Source organism: Sus scrofa, chromosome 17, assembly GCF_054392235.1.
Source record: "Sus scrofa isolate SSC_HxYL_T2T_F1_AM1 chromosome 17, Sscrofa_HxYL_maternal_Yorkshire_Landrace_v2.0, whole genome shotgun sequence".
NCBI lineage: Eukaryota > Metazoa > Chordata > Mammalia > Artiodactyla > Suidae > Sus > Sus scrofa.
This window is the reverse complement of record NC_139399.1, coordinates 24,061,061-24,079,151: the sequence shown is the minus strand read 5'-3', so window position 1 is coordinate 24,079,151 and position 18,091 is coordinate 24,061,061. Positions and strand designations below refer to the sequence as shown.

The 18,091-nt window shown below is 38.7% G+C and overlaps 1 protein-coding gene across 2 annotated transcripts in view; it reads left to right on the top strand.

Annotated features, from left to right (window-relative positions):
- HAO1 (hydroxyacid oxidase 1) overlaps positions 1-18,091 on the top strand; it is a 64,839-nt gene that overhangs the window by 32,359 nt on the left and 14,389 nt on the right. For both annotated transcript variants that reach the window (NM_001243431.1, XM_021077275.2), the window contains 2 exon segments: positions 3,270-3,445; positions 12,103-12,194. In NM_001243431.1, coding sequence (NP_001230360.1) covers positions 3,270-3,445; positions 12,103-12,194 — 268 coding nt within the window.

Sequence of the window (18,091 nt, the reverse complement as noted above, 5' to 3'; positions counted from 1 at the left end):
CAGGTTGGGATGAACACAGAAGGCCAAAGTCTGTGACTAAATGTACAACCCTAAGTGGTTTGATAAAAAGAAAATGCCCAAATATTTCAGCTAAAACCCAAACCAAAGCTCAGTAAATAGATGGATACCAGTATGACTCTCATGGAGGTGGAATTTTCTGTGATTTTTAAGGCCACCTGAATCAATGAAATTATTAGATTAACTGTTCAATCCTTATTGAGAAAAATTTGCCAGTGGTTTGAATAGAGCGATATGGGATGTGAATATACATGTCCTTACGATAATATGTGCCACCCAAGCTACACAACCAGCTATTTTAGCTGAAAGCACAATGAAAGCATTAAACGTAGTTTTGTATTGAAAGAAATCAGGTTTTTTTTTGGTCTTTTTGTCTTTTGAGGGCCGCAACTGCAGCATACGGAGATTCCCAGGCTAGGGGTCTAAACGGAGCTGTTGTTGCTGGTCTGTGCCAGAACCACAGTAACGTCAGTTCTGAGCCACGTCTTTGACCTACACCGCAGCTCATGGCAATGCCGGATCCTTAACACACTGATTGAGGCAGGGATCGAACCCGCAACCTCATGGTTCCTAGTTAGATTTGTTTCTACTGAGCCACGACGGGAACTCCAAAAGAAGTCTTATTATTCTCTTAAAAAATTAAAACCATTTTGCCTATATACCTCTAGTTTTATATAAAAATTGCTACAGCCTTGACTCCAAGATTCTTTCTAGGTTCAATGGCAGAACCAGTGGAAGGAAAGAAAGAACTATGATAAATTCAGAGGTCAATATACAGCTGTACTTTTATGCAAAGAAGAGATTGGTTAGCAGGATAATTTATGGTGTGCAGAAGAGCAAGGTGAATCCTGGTCGTTGTCATCATTCAAAGTCAGCCTTTTAGAGAAACTAAGTAGACAACTGGATTTAGGGCTGTAGGCAGCCAAATAACATGGGTGGTGGTATTGTGTATCCAGATAGCCAGCCATCCAGTTAGAGGAAGAGGTGCGGGCAGAAAAAGCTTTGTCCCTAGCTTGGAGAATTGCCAAAATCTAGATGTTAGACTATCAGGATATTAGACTTAGAGAAAAGATGTCAAGTGTAGAGTAAGCCAGAAGTGAAGTCTTACAGGTGATTTGGAGACGTACCATTCTAAACTGGGTTAACAATATTAGACATAGGAGAAGGCAGCTGCTCATGATGTTGTGTCTCAGTTTGGGTTCCTTTAGGAGCAGAGTGTGAACCAGTGGTTTAAGTACAAGTAGATCCTTTGGAAGATGAAGGGAAGCGTAATAGAGGAGTGGGGAAGAGGTGCAAGGGAGGAAAGGTCATGAACAATGGGCGTGTTATCAAGTAGAGGAAAACTATTACATTTAGAATGAATAAGCAGTGAGGTCCTGCTGTACAGCACAGGGAACTCTATGCAATCTCCTGGGATAGAACATGATGGAAAATCATATCGGAAAAAGAATGTATATATGTATAACTGAGTCACTATGCTGTACAGCAGAAATTGACACGACACCGTAAATCCATTATATTCTAATTTTTAAAAAGATGGTTACAGCTAAGGGGAACTGAAGCTTAATCTTGCTGGGAAATTCTGGGAGATCACATAGAGTTAATCTGCCTAGGGGTGAAGGAACTGGGGTCTTTACACACCAATGTCTTTGACATGTTGAGTTTGCTGAATAGAAGGTGACTTAGGCGCCAAGAGCAAGGAAACTATTAGGTACTCCAGAGAAACTGAACTAATAGGATATTCATATCTATACATCTATATCTAAAAATAGATTTATTATGAGGGATTGTCTCACATAATCATGGAGGCTGAGAAAGCCTACAGTCTAATATCTACAAGCTGAGGCCCCAGAAAGTCAGAGTAGTTCAGTATGAATCCGAAGCCCTGAGAACCAGGGAGTCAAAAGCGTAAGTCCCAGTCTGAGTCTGAAGATCCAAGAACTGGGGGGCAATAGTGTAACAGATTGGAAGATGCCCACCCACATTGTTATTCGATCTACTGATTCAAATGCTAATCTTATCCAGAAATATCTTCACAGACACCCCTAATGTTTTACCAGCTATCTAGGCATCCCTTAGCCCAATCAAGTTGACCAAACTAACCATCACACCACAAGCAAAGAAAGGAGGGCCTTGAGAATTGGAAAACTGAAATCCTGGTCAGGATTGTCTAGAAGATTGAGAAGTTTGAGTCAGCAGGCAGAGGGCCTCAGAGAAAGCAACTAAATGAAGGGAGAAGCAAGAGCTGACAACTCGCCTGCTGGAAACATTTCCCACTTCTCCCACCACCACCACCACAGTGATAGTAGGGCAGGGAAAAGTGTCTCCAGTGGCCACAGACAGAAGGTGTTAACACAAGCAATTGTAGTTTAAATCTCCTGTAGAATTTTCCACTAAGGCTTTGAAAGGTTTCTGAAGTCAAATGCAATTGCCTGGATGCAATTGAGATCTGAGTGAAGAGAATGCAGTTAGGAGTCAAGAGATCCACTTTGAAGCCCAAATGCTGTCTTAGCTAGCATACTTGGTTTTATTTCTATATAATATAGGAATTATAGATTATCAGTTTAATTTTCCTTTTTTTTTTTTTTTAAATCATGGGTCTGCAAATGCCTTTGGTAAGTTTGTTTTTGTCTTTTAGGGCCATGGTGGTTCCCAGGCTAGGGGTCCAGTTGGAACTGTAACCACCGGCCTACATCAGAGCCACAGCAATGTCAGATCCAAGCCACGTCTGCGACCTATAACACAGCTCACTGCAACGCTGGAGAGCCCACTGAGTGGGGCCAGGGATCGAACTCGTGTCCTCATGGATGCTAGTCAGGTTTGCTAACTGCTGAGCCACGACAGGAACTCTGCCCTTGCTAAGTTTTTATGCACTATGCAAATGTTCATCTTTATGATTAGTATGCATTGCTGTCTGAAAATACTGTCGAATCTATTGTTTATATTGAGAAAATGGTTTAAAAATGTACAGGTATTTGAATTTAGCTGAACATTTTTTCCTTTAAACTGATTTATTTATATAAAAAATCTAAGATGTAAAATAAACTTTAAGTGACCAATTAAGTTCACTAGGTTGTGACATTTAGCTCTGAATCTTCCATCAAAACATGGAAAATACGCATGGAATCAATATGTAGAAAGTTAAAGAATGAACAGCCCATTGACTAGAAAAGGATAACTTCTCTTTTTTTCATTGGGTGAGTCATTGTAAAGATATCTCTAACTTTGGAAAGTTTCTCATTTTATTTCAGAATGAAAAATTTTGAAACCAATGATTTAGCATTTTCTCCTAAGGAAAATTTTGGAGACAATAGTGGACTTGCTGCATATGTGGCTAAAGCAATAGACCCATCCATCAGCTGGGAGGATATTAAATGGCTAAGAAGACTGACAACTCTACCCATTGTTGCAAAAGGCATTTTGAGAGGTTTGTTTATTTCTCCACTTCAGTTCATACTGATCTTATGATTCTTTGTGGATATGAGCATGGTATATGCATAAATATATATATATATATGTGTGTGTGTGTGTATATATTATATATATATAATATATATATATTTATGGCCATGCCCATGGCATATGGAAGTTCCTAGGCCAGGGATTGTATTCAAGCTGCAGCTGTGACCTACGCCACACCTGCAGGAATGCCAGATCCTTTAACCTGCTGTACTGGGCCAGGGATTGAATTCTTACCTCTGCAGTGACTGGAGCTGCTATAGTCAGATTCTTAACCCACTGCACTATAGCAGGAACTCCCAGCATGATATTTTTAAGAGATAAATCATCATTAAAAATTAATATGTAAATAGAAAGAGACAACTGAACTCTCAACTCTCCCCTTTGATGCTAGTGGATAAATATTTCTTCATTCTTAGCATTCTGATGGAGAAAAGGACTCAAATGTAGTAAGAAGTTATCTTTTCTAAAGTATTGGGAGGACATTGCCTTATTTGGAGCCACAGGGGAAGTCTGACCTTGCCTTATTTTGGAGTTGCCATTAAATCATGGAGCTTGGCAAAATCTACATAGAAAGTCTTGAGTTCATTGCTTTGGCTGAAAGCTTCCAACAGCTGCTCTCAGACCAACAAGAAGACCCAAGGATGATATTATGACAGCCAAGCCCTATTAAAGAACCTTTTCTATTTCCTCTTGTTCCCTCCCAGTACCAGTGACTAGGACTGATTTTTGAGTGTCCTGAATTCCACATCATTTCCCTTCAAGGAATGGCTCACTAGAACATTAAAACCCTTAAATATCAATCTGTGGGTATTAAGGAACTTGACTGCTTCCCCAGAATACACATGTATTCAAATCCAACAGGGAGGTACCAATGACTATAATAATTTGGTGTGTAAATGTGTTCACCCACAAAAATGTTTTCTTGTCTTTGAAAACATTTTAAAGTACTGTTATGTAGATAACTGCCAAAAACTTATTATTTTAAATGGAGATGTTTAAGTAAGGAGCTCTCAGATGAGAGATTCTATTAATTTATCTCAGGGTTAAAAACATCTTAGAATCAAAACTTTTTCATAGGTCTTACTTGACTATGTATGAGTCACATTGTCTCTGTTTATAAAGCTAGGCATGCTGCTGACTTTATTTAATCCTATGTACACAAATATAGCTAATGCAAGTAAAAGAATGGGCCCAATGAAGCTTTTAAGTAGTGGAGATATGTTTAAATCTAGATCTGTCTTGATTTGTGCTTTAAAAAATATTATTACATTCTTTCATATTGATCATTGTCTTAGTTCAAAATTTCTGTGGGTTATGCCTCATTGAGTATATCCTGATATTATAGACACCTTTTAATAACAGTTTCACTTACCTTGCTTGAATCCATATTGTCATCAATAATTTTTTTTTTTTTTGACCATGCTTTTGGCATATGGAAGTTTCTGTGCCAGGAATTGAATCCGAGCCACAGATGCAACCTATGCCAGATACTTTGACCCACTGTGTCAGGCCAGGGATCAAACCCACACCTCTGCAGCAATAGGAGCCACTGCAGGCATATTCTTAACCCACCGTGCCACAGAAGGAACTCCATCATCCATGGTTGTTAGTATTACCTCCTGTAGCTGTATTTGAGTATCGGTACTGAAATATTAACCTGAAGGATCTGCCCATTTATTCATTCATCCATTCACTTATTCACTCATTCATTCATTTTATAAACATTTATCATGCTCACTGTGTACTAAAATTAAAAAAAGATAAATAATCTGGGGGTCCTTGGCCAAAAGGAGACCCCATTCTCATAGGAGATTAACATAAAAACAAGAATTTGGGTGCAATAAGATGTTACAGTGCTGAGACTGAAATATGTGGATGAGGCTTAAAATAGGTTTTGGACAATTATAAACTTTTCATTCCAGAATGAAAGATGATCCTTGAGTTTGGCCATGATATCAGGTCAAAAGTCTCTTTCAAGACTTAAATTATGACAAAATACAGCAGTCACAAGTAGCAATATTAAAGAAACCTTAAACAGTCTGTGTTAGAAGCCATATTAGGGAGTGACTTTAAGATGATGGGAACCACTAAAGATCAGGGAAGCATCAGATTAGCATTTTAAAAAAGTCATGCTCTGTGTAATGAACCTACTTGATGGAGGTGGCAAAACTGTGGTCAGGGAGGCTATTTAGGAAACTGCCTTTGCTCGGGAGAGAGATGATTATGGCTGACCTACACTCAGGGCAGTGAGGAAACTGAGAGAGTGTAATTGATTTAGAAAATTAGTGCTGTTTCAAGTATTAAATTCACTCTCATCATAGAAATGGCCCAGGGCAATTGGCTTAAAAGCACCAAGGTCATTTAATTTTTTTAAGCAATTTTTCAATTTTGGATTCCCAATATATATATAATTCCTATAACTTTATTCTCTAGGACATAGTACAAATCTACCAAATTAGATTTTACTACACATGTTTGGCTTCTAGAACTATATTTTGGGTATTAAAATTATATTCTGGGTAAACCTAGGACCACCACCACCCCCATCGCCACTCTTTTCTTCTTTTCCATATGCATTCTATGACTTGTTTCCATATAGATTCATGTTTTGCACTCAGTAGACAGCCCAAATGTTAATTGTGTAAAATCCTCAGTGTCTATAATTAGAGAGAGCTCAAAAGCAAGAGAAGGAGAGACAGGGCATCTGGCATTTGAAAGGAAATAACTTATTTATACATGTACAGTTTACATTGCCTAATTTTCCTGTAACTATTTAGTTCATTTATTTAACAAACAAGAAGCATCTCTATGACAACAGCTGCATCCAGGGTGCACATGCTCAATCTGGATGGAGGGGAGGGGCAAGGGTGGTAAGGCCCATTCTGGGAAATCCAGTTCTCATTATTTCACAGATTGTCATCCAAAGGTCACAGGGATTGACTGAGAGTCCTCTATCCTCTTTCATTTTCCTTTTACTAGAAAGGTACAGATTATGTTTATAGGAACATGAAATCATGGGCGACTGAGAAGACGGCAATGAAACATCTCCCCTTATAACCATTTGAAGAGTTGCATTCTAATGAATGCAAATTGGACTGCAAGACGTCATCTCTTGCTGTGGTTAAACTCTGCCCTTGGAAAACTCAACACAGACTCCAAACACATACTTGAGACAGGATTTGGTCTTCACCAGAACTCATGCTAACAAACATATGGCTGTATGAGCAAAGGCGTAATGCTTTTAAGAATTTTTTTTTAATCAAAAATTTAAAACTAGGCTCTCTCACTTCTCCAGAGACTTTTGGTTTCTCAGAAACTTCTCTAACTGGTTTTTTTCCTATCCACATATTTTAAAGACTTTCTCAAAGAATATTCACTCAGTGTTCCTGATTGTGTACAAAACTGCTGCCATGGAGCTAGGATTTAATTCCTTCACTCCAGTGAGATAACACAGAGCCTTGGGTCAGAAGCTCCAAGGATTTGAGGGTAAATCTTGAGTATTTCCATTTCCCTTTGGTATTTTAGATTAAATACAGAAATAATGTGTTAATGAGATCACAAACAGTGCCATTCACTATGGATTATTGTGTTTGTCAATCAATTAAAGCATTAACTGGCAAATCAACAAACACAGAACACCATACCAGTAAACTCTAAGAATTAATGAAAATATCAAAGCAAAGACTGGTGACAATTTTGCTAAGTCAGACCACTTTAACCCTCTTATTAAGGTAACACTGTTTTTCTCTACGGATTAAAAGAAAGTGTAAAACTACACATAAGATTTCATAAGCACCATATGAAAGGGGCTCCTATCTAGTCTTAAATTATACTTTTGTTGTTTCCCTAAATACTTTTGATCCTATTCTCTAAGCAAACCATTCTGCCATTTCTCCCTACATTCCCAGCACTGCCTGGAAGAACACAGAAAACCATTCAATATGATAGAAGACAACAAACTATTACTTGAGTAGCATTTCACAATGAAAGGCTCTTCATATTCAAATGCTTGCTAGGATGAAAATTTATTCTTATAAACCAAAATGAAATGGACTTGCCAGAAGTATCCGGCAAATGAATCTTCTTCCACCTACTCATCTTAGTTACTACGTCCTGCACCATCAGATGAAAATAATAGCTCATATTTATCTGAGTACTCAAGATGTGTCAGTCACTTTCTAAGAGCTCATTCCCTCATTTAATTCACCAGTGAATCTTATGTGAAGTATTATTCCCAATTTGTGGTTTAGGACATCAATGTACAAAGTTAAGTAACTTGCCACTTATGTGGCAAACAAGTAGCAGATATGGGATTCAAATCCAGGGGTCTGACTACTAAGCCTAAGGTGTTAATCTCTTTTTCATATTTTATATGATCAGTTTATTGACAGTACACAATATTTCAAAGCATAGGTTGTAGCTACATGGTGGCAGATATCTGCATATAAATTGGAAGACAGCTTGCATCTTCAATCATGGGGTTCTTAAAATATTATAGTTCATGTATTTTGATTTGATTTTTTTTTGTCTTTTTTGCCATTTCTTGGGCCGCTCCTGTGGCATATGGAGGTTCCCAGGCTAGGGGTCCAATCGGAGCTGTAGCTGCTGGTCTACACCACAGCCACAGCAACGCGGGATCCAAGCCGTATCTGCAACCTACACCACAGCTCACGGCAATGCCGGATCCTTAACCCACTGAGTAAGGCCAGGGATCGAACCCGCAACCTCATGATTCCTAGTCGGATTCATTAAGCACTAAGCCATGACGGGAACTCCATCATATATTTTGATTTTTTTAACTTACGATTTTACATTGAGTATCACAGGAGTTCCCATTAAGGATCTGGTGTTGCCATCTGGTGTAGGTCACAGACAAGGCTCGGATCCAGCATTGCTGTGGCTCTGGCGTAGGCTGGAAGGCTGTAGCTCTAATAAGACCCCTAGCCTGGGTACCTTCATATGCCGCAAGTGCAGCCCAAAAGCAAAAAAAAAAAAAAAAAAAAAAAAAAAAGAAAGAAAGAAAAAAAGGGAAGAAATTATTAAAGACAGCCATTATCTGAATGTTGGAGACAAAAATCAGTAGATGGAGAAAGCAAGTCAGAGCTTATTACATCCCTTATGAAATTTCAGTAAAAAAAAAAATGTGTATAGGAAAGAAAACAAACATAAAATAGGCTATTTACAAAGTAATGAGAGACGACTGGTATCAAAATTTTTGTCAACAACAATGAGCAATGGAAGACAATGGAGTTATATGTCTTTTAAGTTTCCAAGGAAAGTGATTTTTCAACCTAATTCAATTATCATTCAAACACCAAAGAAGTCATTTAAATGCTCTGTAAGTTTACCTTCCATGGATCCCTTTTTAGAAGCTACAAAGGAATATACTATAAACAACCAAGAGCACTTACCAAAGGAAATCATAAACTTGGCTAGAAATAGAGTCAACCTATAGATGAAGGGTAAGGCCTTGAGAGTAGGCAGAGCAGGATAGAGCAGGAAGGCAGAGAGCTCCAAGGGGTGGGCTCCAGGGGAAAAATTAGGTGATTTAAATAGTTAGATAGAATAATGGACAGATTTGAAACTTGAAGATACTCTAAAGTCTCATGATAAATGGAGAGAAAAGAAAAGAAAAAGAAGGGCATTTAGAAATCCAGGAAAAGGAATTTCCCCTTGTGGCTCAGCAGTAACAAACTCAACTAGTATCCATGAGGACGTGGGTTTGATGCCCTGACTCAGTGGGTTAAGGGATCTGGCATTGTTGTGAGCTATGGTGTAGGTTGCAGATCTGGCTTGGATCCGCGTTGCTGTGTATAGGCTGGTGTTTACAGCTCCAATTCAACCCTAGCCTGGAAACTTTCATATGCCGCAGGTGAGGCCCTAAAAAAAACGACCCCTCCACCCCCAAAAAAGAAAGAAATCCAGGAAAAGAAAGTCATGTAATAAAACATGTATGATCAAAATATGAAGTAACATTAAAATATAAAATATTAGTAAACTAATGGGGTGGGGAAAAAAAAGTCTTCTTTCATTCATGAGGCCAGAACATTTTCCTCGTGTGTGGTTCAGAAATTGCCAATGAACCATGCCATTGCCATGCTTAGATTAAGACAGGTAGCTGAAAACAGTTACATTGAAACATTGGATTTTGCATTTAGCAAAACATAAATGGAGGATATCAATCATATATCTAGTATGTAACAAAATGCCTAACACAATATATGCTTACAAGTGACTAGATAAGATACAAAGTAGTTAGTTGGTAAACACTGGCAACTCAGTTATTAGATGGCCTTTTTATACTATATATGACCTACAAAAAACACAGGTTTGAACTGTGCAGTGGATTTTTTAAATTATAATTTCCACGGTACTACATTATTCCCAGTTGGTTGAATCTATGGATATGGAACCACATTTACAGAGGAATCACATATGAGGAGGACCTACTCTAAGTTATAAATGGATTTTCAACTGTGCGAAGTGTTGGTACTGAACCCCTGCATAGTTCAAGGGTCAATCATATTTCATTGTATTTTAGGGTTTGTCATAACATTCCTTATGTACTTATGTATGCTATATATTACACACACACACATAAGAATAGTATACATACTATATATTCTTTATAATACTGTTCTCTAATAGTAATAATAAAATAATAACAGTATGATGACGTGTTTTAGTCAGCCCAGGCTACCATAACGAAATACAGTAGCCTGACAGGGTGGTTTAAAAAACAGAAATGTATTTTCTCGTGCTTTTGGAGGCTGGAAGTCTGAGCCAGGCTGCTGGCATATCCAGTTTCTGGTGAAGAGTCTTCCCTTGAGGTGCAGATGGTTGCCTTGTCACTGTGTGCCCACATGACCCCTTCTTTGTGTGTGTGTGGAAAGAGAAAGGGGAGCAAGCTCTCTGGTCTCTTCTTATAAGGGCACTAACGCCATCACGAGTGCCCTACCCTCATGACCTCATCTAACCCTAATTACTTCTCAAAGAATTCATCTCCAAATCCTATCACACTGGGGGTTAAAGCCTCAACATATGAATTTTTTAAGGATGCAAAATTTCATCTATACCAGATGGACTTAACACTTTCATATACCTAGAATTTTAGAGGAAAAATATTACTAACATCATTTTTAAAAAAATGAGACTATTTAAAAACCAATATTCCATGAACATAGTTTGGAAAATGGCAGATTCTCTTATGAATATGTTAAAATTGTTCTAGGACTTCCCTTGAATTCCATTGTTGAATTACAAATATGTACAATGCTCTGTATCCATTTACTTATGTTTCCAAAATCTGATTTCACTACAACCATGGGTCAACTAGTTTTGAGTGTTAAACTTAATAAGCAGTGCTATTTTCATTATTTTGTTAGCAAATGGTTTTTATTGGGAGAATGCTGAAAATAATAAAGCATAAAACATAAGCAAGTCAGAATTTGATTGAAGAGAATGTTAATCTAATTTAAAACTGTATTTTCAGAAATCAATTTTTTTTTTTTTTTTTTGTCTTTTTAGGGCCATACCCATGGCATATGGAGGTTCCCAGGCTAAGGGGTCAAATCATGAGCTGTAGCTGCCGGCCTACACCACAGCCACAGCAACACCAGATCTGAGCTACATCTGTGACCTACACCATAACTCACCACGACGCTGGATCTTTAAACCACTGAGTGAGGCCAGGGATCGAAACTGCATCCTCAAGGATGCTAAGTCAGGTTTATTTCTGCTGAGCCACGACGGGAACTCTGAAATCAATATATTTTGAAGCATGATTTCAGATGTAGTGTATAATTTTAGTATTCCATTTTTGTGTACTTCAATGGACAAAATACATTTAATTATAGAACATCGTTACTTTAAATAATTACTGGTTATAACATTGTATTACAGAGTGTTTTTGAAATAGACATGTTCATCACCTGTTACACTTAAAGTGCTTGCTAATTATATATTCTTTTATGCTACCCAATTGGTAGAGGAGTAATTATGTTAAATGCTAAATAATGTGGTCTTAAAGTTCCCATTGCAGCTCAGTAGGTTAAGAACCCAACTTCCTGAGGGTGTGGATTCGACTCCTGGCCTTGCTCAGTGGGTTAAGGATCTGGCGTTGCCACAAGCTGTGTTGTGGGTTGCAGATGCAGCTCAGATCTGGTGTTACTGTGTCTGTGGAATAGGTCCTAGCTGCAGTTTTTATTTGATCCCTGGCCCAGCAACTTCCACATGCTGTGGGTGTGGCCATAAAAGGAGAAAAATAAAAAATAAATACTATGATTTTGTTTAATAATAAAAAAAATCTTAGCAGGAGTACTTCCTTATGAGGATAAACAGATTCCAACTTCATGTCAACTTACCATCTATTGATAATTTTATTCCACCATTAAATTGTTATAAATGCTATCCTTTTTTAAATTAAAAAAATTTTTTTTTTTGGCTAAAGAAACTATCACTAAATTCTAGATTTAACTGTTGGGCATATTTCTCTGCTAAAGTTTCTGAGCAAGGTATGTATGTATGAGATGAGGCTCCCTTTGCCTGGGATGCTTTGGCCTCAGAACCCAAGCCTTTGATTAAGTTGTCTTTTCCATACCATGGTTGTCTTACTCTTTCTAGGTGATGATGCCAAGGAGGTGGTTAAACATGGTTTGGATGGGATCTTGGTGTCAAATCACGGAGCTCGACAACTTGATGGGGTACCAGCTACTGTGAGTTTCAGCAAATGCCTGGATTGGAATTCCCATTTCTATCCCAGTTTTAACTCTCTCTGTGACTGCCTCTCCTTACATATATATTTTCATGTGAATGCTCAAGGTAAAATATGTAGAAATATATGTATGACCTCAGATTTTAGGTTTAGTGGCAAATAAATACCTAAATCAGATCATTATTCAGTATGATTATTTGTAAACTTCTAAAAGTCTGTGTTAAATAAGCAGCTGTTTGTGGGCAGGAATTATTCCTATATTAATAGATATACCATAAATTGGAAGATGAAAGGAAAGACTATGCCTTCCTAAAGGTGGGTGTTGAAGAGCTGCAGAAAGAAGGCAAGTGGGGAAGGAAGTTAGAAATTCTATGGCCCAGGTAAGAGAGGTCTGCTGCAAACAAGCCACTCTGTTGAAACTGTAAACCACCTTGGCTATATATTGGAATTGCCTGGGGAACTATAAAGAATTCTAATGCCCAGTCTGCACCCTAGATCAATCCATCAGAATCTTGAAGGACCAGTAGGGAGGCAGAGGCACCAGCATTTTTGGCATTTACCCAGAAGATCCAACATGCATCTATGATTTTTATACACATACATCCTGTGCTAGGCAAATCAGGGTCCAGAATCCAGATATAAAAATAAACTAAACTGGCTGGGGTGATGTGTGCTCTAGTTAAAACTATAAAGGAGAATAATTAACTCCCCAAAGGCCAAGCACCAAGGAACTCAACCAGGGGTAGATTTTTAAGATCAAGAATTGATGGGGTTAAGAAATGGATTAAAAGCCATGGCAGCAAGAGTTCCCAGGTGGCTTAGCAGTTAAGAACTCAGCAATGTCACTGCTGTGGCTCAGTTCAATCCCTGGCTTGGGAATTTCTGCATGCCATGGGCATGGGCAAAAAAAAAAAAAAAAAAAAAAAAAAAAAAAAAGTCATGGCAGCAAACACATATCCAAGGGTGGATTTCATGGATCAGGGATCCAGAATGGAGGCCTGGAGCCATAGGTGAGGTGATGTGGGCTGTTAAAAAGTGGTCCCTTATATGCTATCCACACTGTGGGAATATGAACAAGATGAAGCAATGGGGTCACATCTCTGCTCTGTTTCCATGTGGACTACTGCTTTTAGAAGTGTCATTCTAGAAGTGGAATGGGAAAGGGTGGGGTGTATATGGGGAATCCTAAGGAATCCATTCTGTTTGTGTCTGGTGAGAGTGGAGAATCCTGGAAAATATGCCTTCTTGGACAGATCAGGGAGGAGGTCCTTGAATATTATGAGTCACTGGATACGCAATAGGAAAGGCTTGAGTTAGTAACAATGAATCTCACAAATTGGACTGTGATCTGATGGGGCAGGAGGACCAATGAGGTGGTCTGAAAACTTATGAGAACCAAGGAAAGAGGGAAGGGCCTGACCTACTCTGGGGCAGAGGGAATCAATAGACCCTCTGAACCTTAATTTTCTCATCTTTTAAAGTTTAAAAATCAAATGATTGATTCTTTTCTGCCTTTAGACTTTAGTATTCTATAATTTTATTTTCATAGGCAGAGTAAGCTAGCATTGTGTAAAAAACTTAAATTATATGTATTTACAAAATAATCTGGGTGGACTTTCTAAACCATCATTTCTGAACTGGATCCTCATACACATTTCCCCCTTTTGTCGAAAAGATTTAGGCAAAGTTATTCCAGAATGCTTTTAGTTGGGATAAAATTCGAATTTATTCAAACAACTGGAAGTAGAGCAGAACAAATAATTTAGTCAGGAAGTAGTGGATTACTGTTTCATTAAACTACCAGGCTGATTTAGCTAAATCCCTAGATGTTGTGTAGCTCTTGGGGCAAATTGAACGATGACAGGGGAATATGGAGTATATGTATTTGGACTCAGCTTTTCTTGAAGCACGAACCAGCTAACTATAGGAATGGATCAAGTCTTTGCACACAGTCAATAAGAAAAATCATAAAAATGGACATCAGTGTCCCTTTCCAATTAAGTGTTACTTATAGAGACCCATCTTTTTAGGTGATATTAAACATTGCCTGCAGTGGAGAGCAAAGAGGTTCTCTAGGCAGGGAGAAGTTGGAAGCTCAAGGCTTTTCTGCAGATTTATGCCTCTCTTGTGTAAGAAGACATAAACTTAGTGTGCGGCCCAAATTAAGTTTGTTTTCTAAAAATAAAATCTAAATCTACTGAAATCAAATCTAACTAGATTTTAAGGGGAAAATATCTGAATGGTGTGGTTTATTTCCCTGGCTGAAGGGATGTGGAAACTTATCTAAAAGGGCTTTTTGAGTTGTGGTCTCAGGGCCTGTTTTAAGAAAAATAATGACCCTCCCCTTTGCATGATGTGTGCATGAGAGAAAGTGCTTGCTTGAGTTTGCCTCGTACTTTAGAGCAAATTTAAGGCCCCTAATGATGAGAGGAGTGTGAAACCTGATTCTGTTGAGAGTGAAGGTGTTCTTCCTTCAGTGTGTTGGTTTTGAGGTGAGTGACAAATGACTTGGAGGCTCTGTGTATCTACAGACACAGACGGACTTGCTCTCCTGCAGGTTCCATGACATCATAAGTCAAAGCCCAAGAGGGAGCAGGATGTCATGGGAAAAACATTGAAATGAACCCAGTCTTGGGTTCAAGTCCCTGTATTGCCTCTTCTGAAGGATGGGAACTGGGTGAGCGAGCAAGTTGTTCAGACTTTTCAGCTTGAGCCTCTACATAGTATTGTGTTGGTTGCAAAAATAAAAAGTGGCTGGATTATATGATTTCTACATTTCTATAAACCATAGAGTTTCCTTATATGGAGAAATACTTCTCACTAGGAGTCCTAGAATAGGGGTTTGACTCCAGTGTGTCTTAATACAGTGCTACCAAGAACCATGGCCAGACTTAAGCTACACCAAAGAATTTAAAAATAAGTTCATGTCAAGATCCTTACCCTGAAGCTAATAATGTGCCCAAGACTGGTCTTGAAGTATTTAGAGAATGATATTACAGAATTAAATTCATTTCCAAAATTTGCAGTACTGGAACACCTCAAACTGGGGTCTAAATCATATTCTATGGAGTCTTTGAAGCCTAGAACCAATTCTTTTCATTTTTTTCATTTTTGTTTTGATGCTACTGAACCCAAACTACTTTAACCTTAAAAATATGACCTTCTTTTCAAGTGAAAATTCTCCACTATAAAACATTTTCATAGAGTAAACTTTAGATTGTTAAATCACGGTTCCCAAAATTGAATCCTTGGGCATATTCTATGATATCTAAGATATTTCATTTTTCCTTCTAAAAGGGATTTGTGAAATTCTACCTTTGAGACTCTTGTTGTATCAGTTAGCTTTTGCTTTTAATGAACCACTCTGAAATATACTGGCTAAAATCCAGTAGACATTTGTTTCACAACTTTGCGAACTGGCAATCTGAACTGAGATCTGCTGGGAGGAATTTCTGGTCCTGGCTGGGCTCACTCATATGCATCTGTGGTCAGCTGCTGGGTCCACTAGGGCAGGGTGGTATAGGATGACCTTGGCAGAGATGGCTCTGCATTGTCTGACATCTAGCACATTAGGTGGGCTGGTTCTCACAAGGAGGCAGTTTTCCTAGAGAGTAAGTGGAACTGTGCAAGGCTTCTTGAGCTCTAGGCTTACAACAGGAGCACTGCCACTTCCCTATAGTTCTGGTCAAAAGGCTAGTTCAGATTCAAGGGGTGGGGGAAATAGAATCTTCTGGCCCAATTTCTCCCTCATGATGGGAGGAGTGGAAATGTCACATTGTAAGGAGATGAAGATAGGGAGGGAGAGAATTGCAGCTATTTCTGCAGTTGCAAACAATTAGCCAGAGCTATATGCATCAGTGATTTTCTAAGCATGCTTAGTAGTAGCCACTCCCCAACTCCCAGCCAGGGCTGCCTGGTGAAGCATGATGGGTAGACAGTCAGAAGAGCATTTTTGGACAGTGGCTAGAATTTGACCCCCTTCACTATAAAATAAAGCACCCCTGGCTTTATCTGCCTTTGTTTGTGTTCAACTGCTTTGGTTTAGAAGCTTAAAAAGGTTTCCTATCTAAAATGTCAGAAATCAAGAGTATAGACCTGGATGCTATCAATAGGCAGAAAGATGAGTGCTCCCTGTGAGTAGAAGTTTTGTGGGTCACAGAGGACCTGGAAGAGTGAGCCTTGAGCAGGAAGGAGGATCTTTTTGGATTCCTTAAACTTCCTGGCATAGCTCCTGGGATTTGCCAGGTCATCAATAAAGTGTTTGGTAAATTGGTAAATGGATGGATAAGTGAGCAGTAGTCTGTTGGAATCTTAGCATATTTTCCTGTAAATTAACTCCACTGGAGCTAAGCCTACAGTTGCCTAAAGAACCATGAAGGAGAGAAGAGCTGAAATGAATGGTCTCTTAGATGTGTAGCAAGCTGAAAAGAAGAAAACAGAACAGTCGTAAAATAGTGGATTTGTCTACTATATTTATTTATTTAATCTGCTCTGATCAGAATTATTCTGAGTAACATATATCCAGTAAAACTGCAGCTCCAGAAAGAAGAGGGGAGGATAGAAATGCTCAGTGATAAATAGAACCTCCTTGTCCACAGACACAGGAAACACCATACTGGGCTTCGTTTTCTAACCCAGGATTCACATTTTTAATTATCCTTATTAGTTTATTTTTTATGCCAGGTTGGGCATTGGAAATATCCTAAGCAGACTTGATTTGCCTGACTTTGAAAATGTGTATTGAACCCAAGCTAGCTAATGTTTTTCTTTGGTTTTGGTTTCAAATGGGGAAATAGGCTTAATTATAGCTTGCATCATCAGTTGGAAATTGTAGCATTTATATGTTGATGTAACTTGCTGAGTGTAAAAGGAGGACTATGTATAGGTAAAGGGACGTATGTAAATGGATCCAGAGCATGTTTGGCAGGACAGAAAAGCCAAAAGGAGAGGGGAAAATCACATTACCTGCCAAACGTTTGGGGACCATGTGCCAAATGTTGCCTTCAAGGCCTATCTTCCAAATCTGTAGTCGGGTTCGGTCTTCGAAACTTTTACATAAAACTCTCTAACTTTTGCCTCTAAAATTTTAGGAGAGAATTGGGAAAGCCTCTGAGTGGTTTCAGCACAATTATTTCTAGAAAAACTGCACTTGAATGTATGGTAGTTTCTTCAACATGCATTTTAAACATGGATGGACTTCATTTGCTATTTAAACATTTGGGGATGAATGTGGGTAATTTCTACAGATTTTGACCTACAGGTCACCTTGGGAATTGTTTCCACCCTCAAGTGCCAAGATTTACATCAAAGTAGCCAATTGTGTCAGTTGTGAGCTATTAACTCTATTGGCTATTAGCCAACTTTATTAGCTATTGCAAAATGAGGCTAGAAAACAAATGATTCCCAAATCAGTGATTTCAACCCAGTCTTTATTCCTATGAAGCTTGGTGTCAACTGGGGGTCTGCTGATCTAGATTTGGTACTGATTAGGTGGCTATGCTCCAAGTTTCAGGTCCAGCGGGGCTTGAATGAGAGAACTCTGCTTGCTGAATATTTATCCTGGGTCTCAGCTAAAGGGGAAGCATTACCAGGGACTATCCTCACATGGCAACTGGCAGAGGTGCAAGAGAAAGTTGAAATGCCTATGCCCAGAAATGGCACTCTGCCACTTCTGCTCATGTGTCATTGGCCAAACTGGGTTGCAAGGCCAAGGCCACTGTCAAGGAGTAGCAAGTATACTCTGTTTCTTTTAGTAGGACACACGGCCAAGTGGCTTTGGAAGAAGAGTGGGTTCAGAATGGTGTGAAGAATTAGAAACACTAATGCCATCTACCAGATCGACCTCAATGAGGATCTTATATTCTCTAGGGCTGATATAAGCCCATCATAAATTGCCAA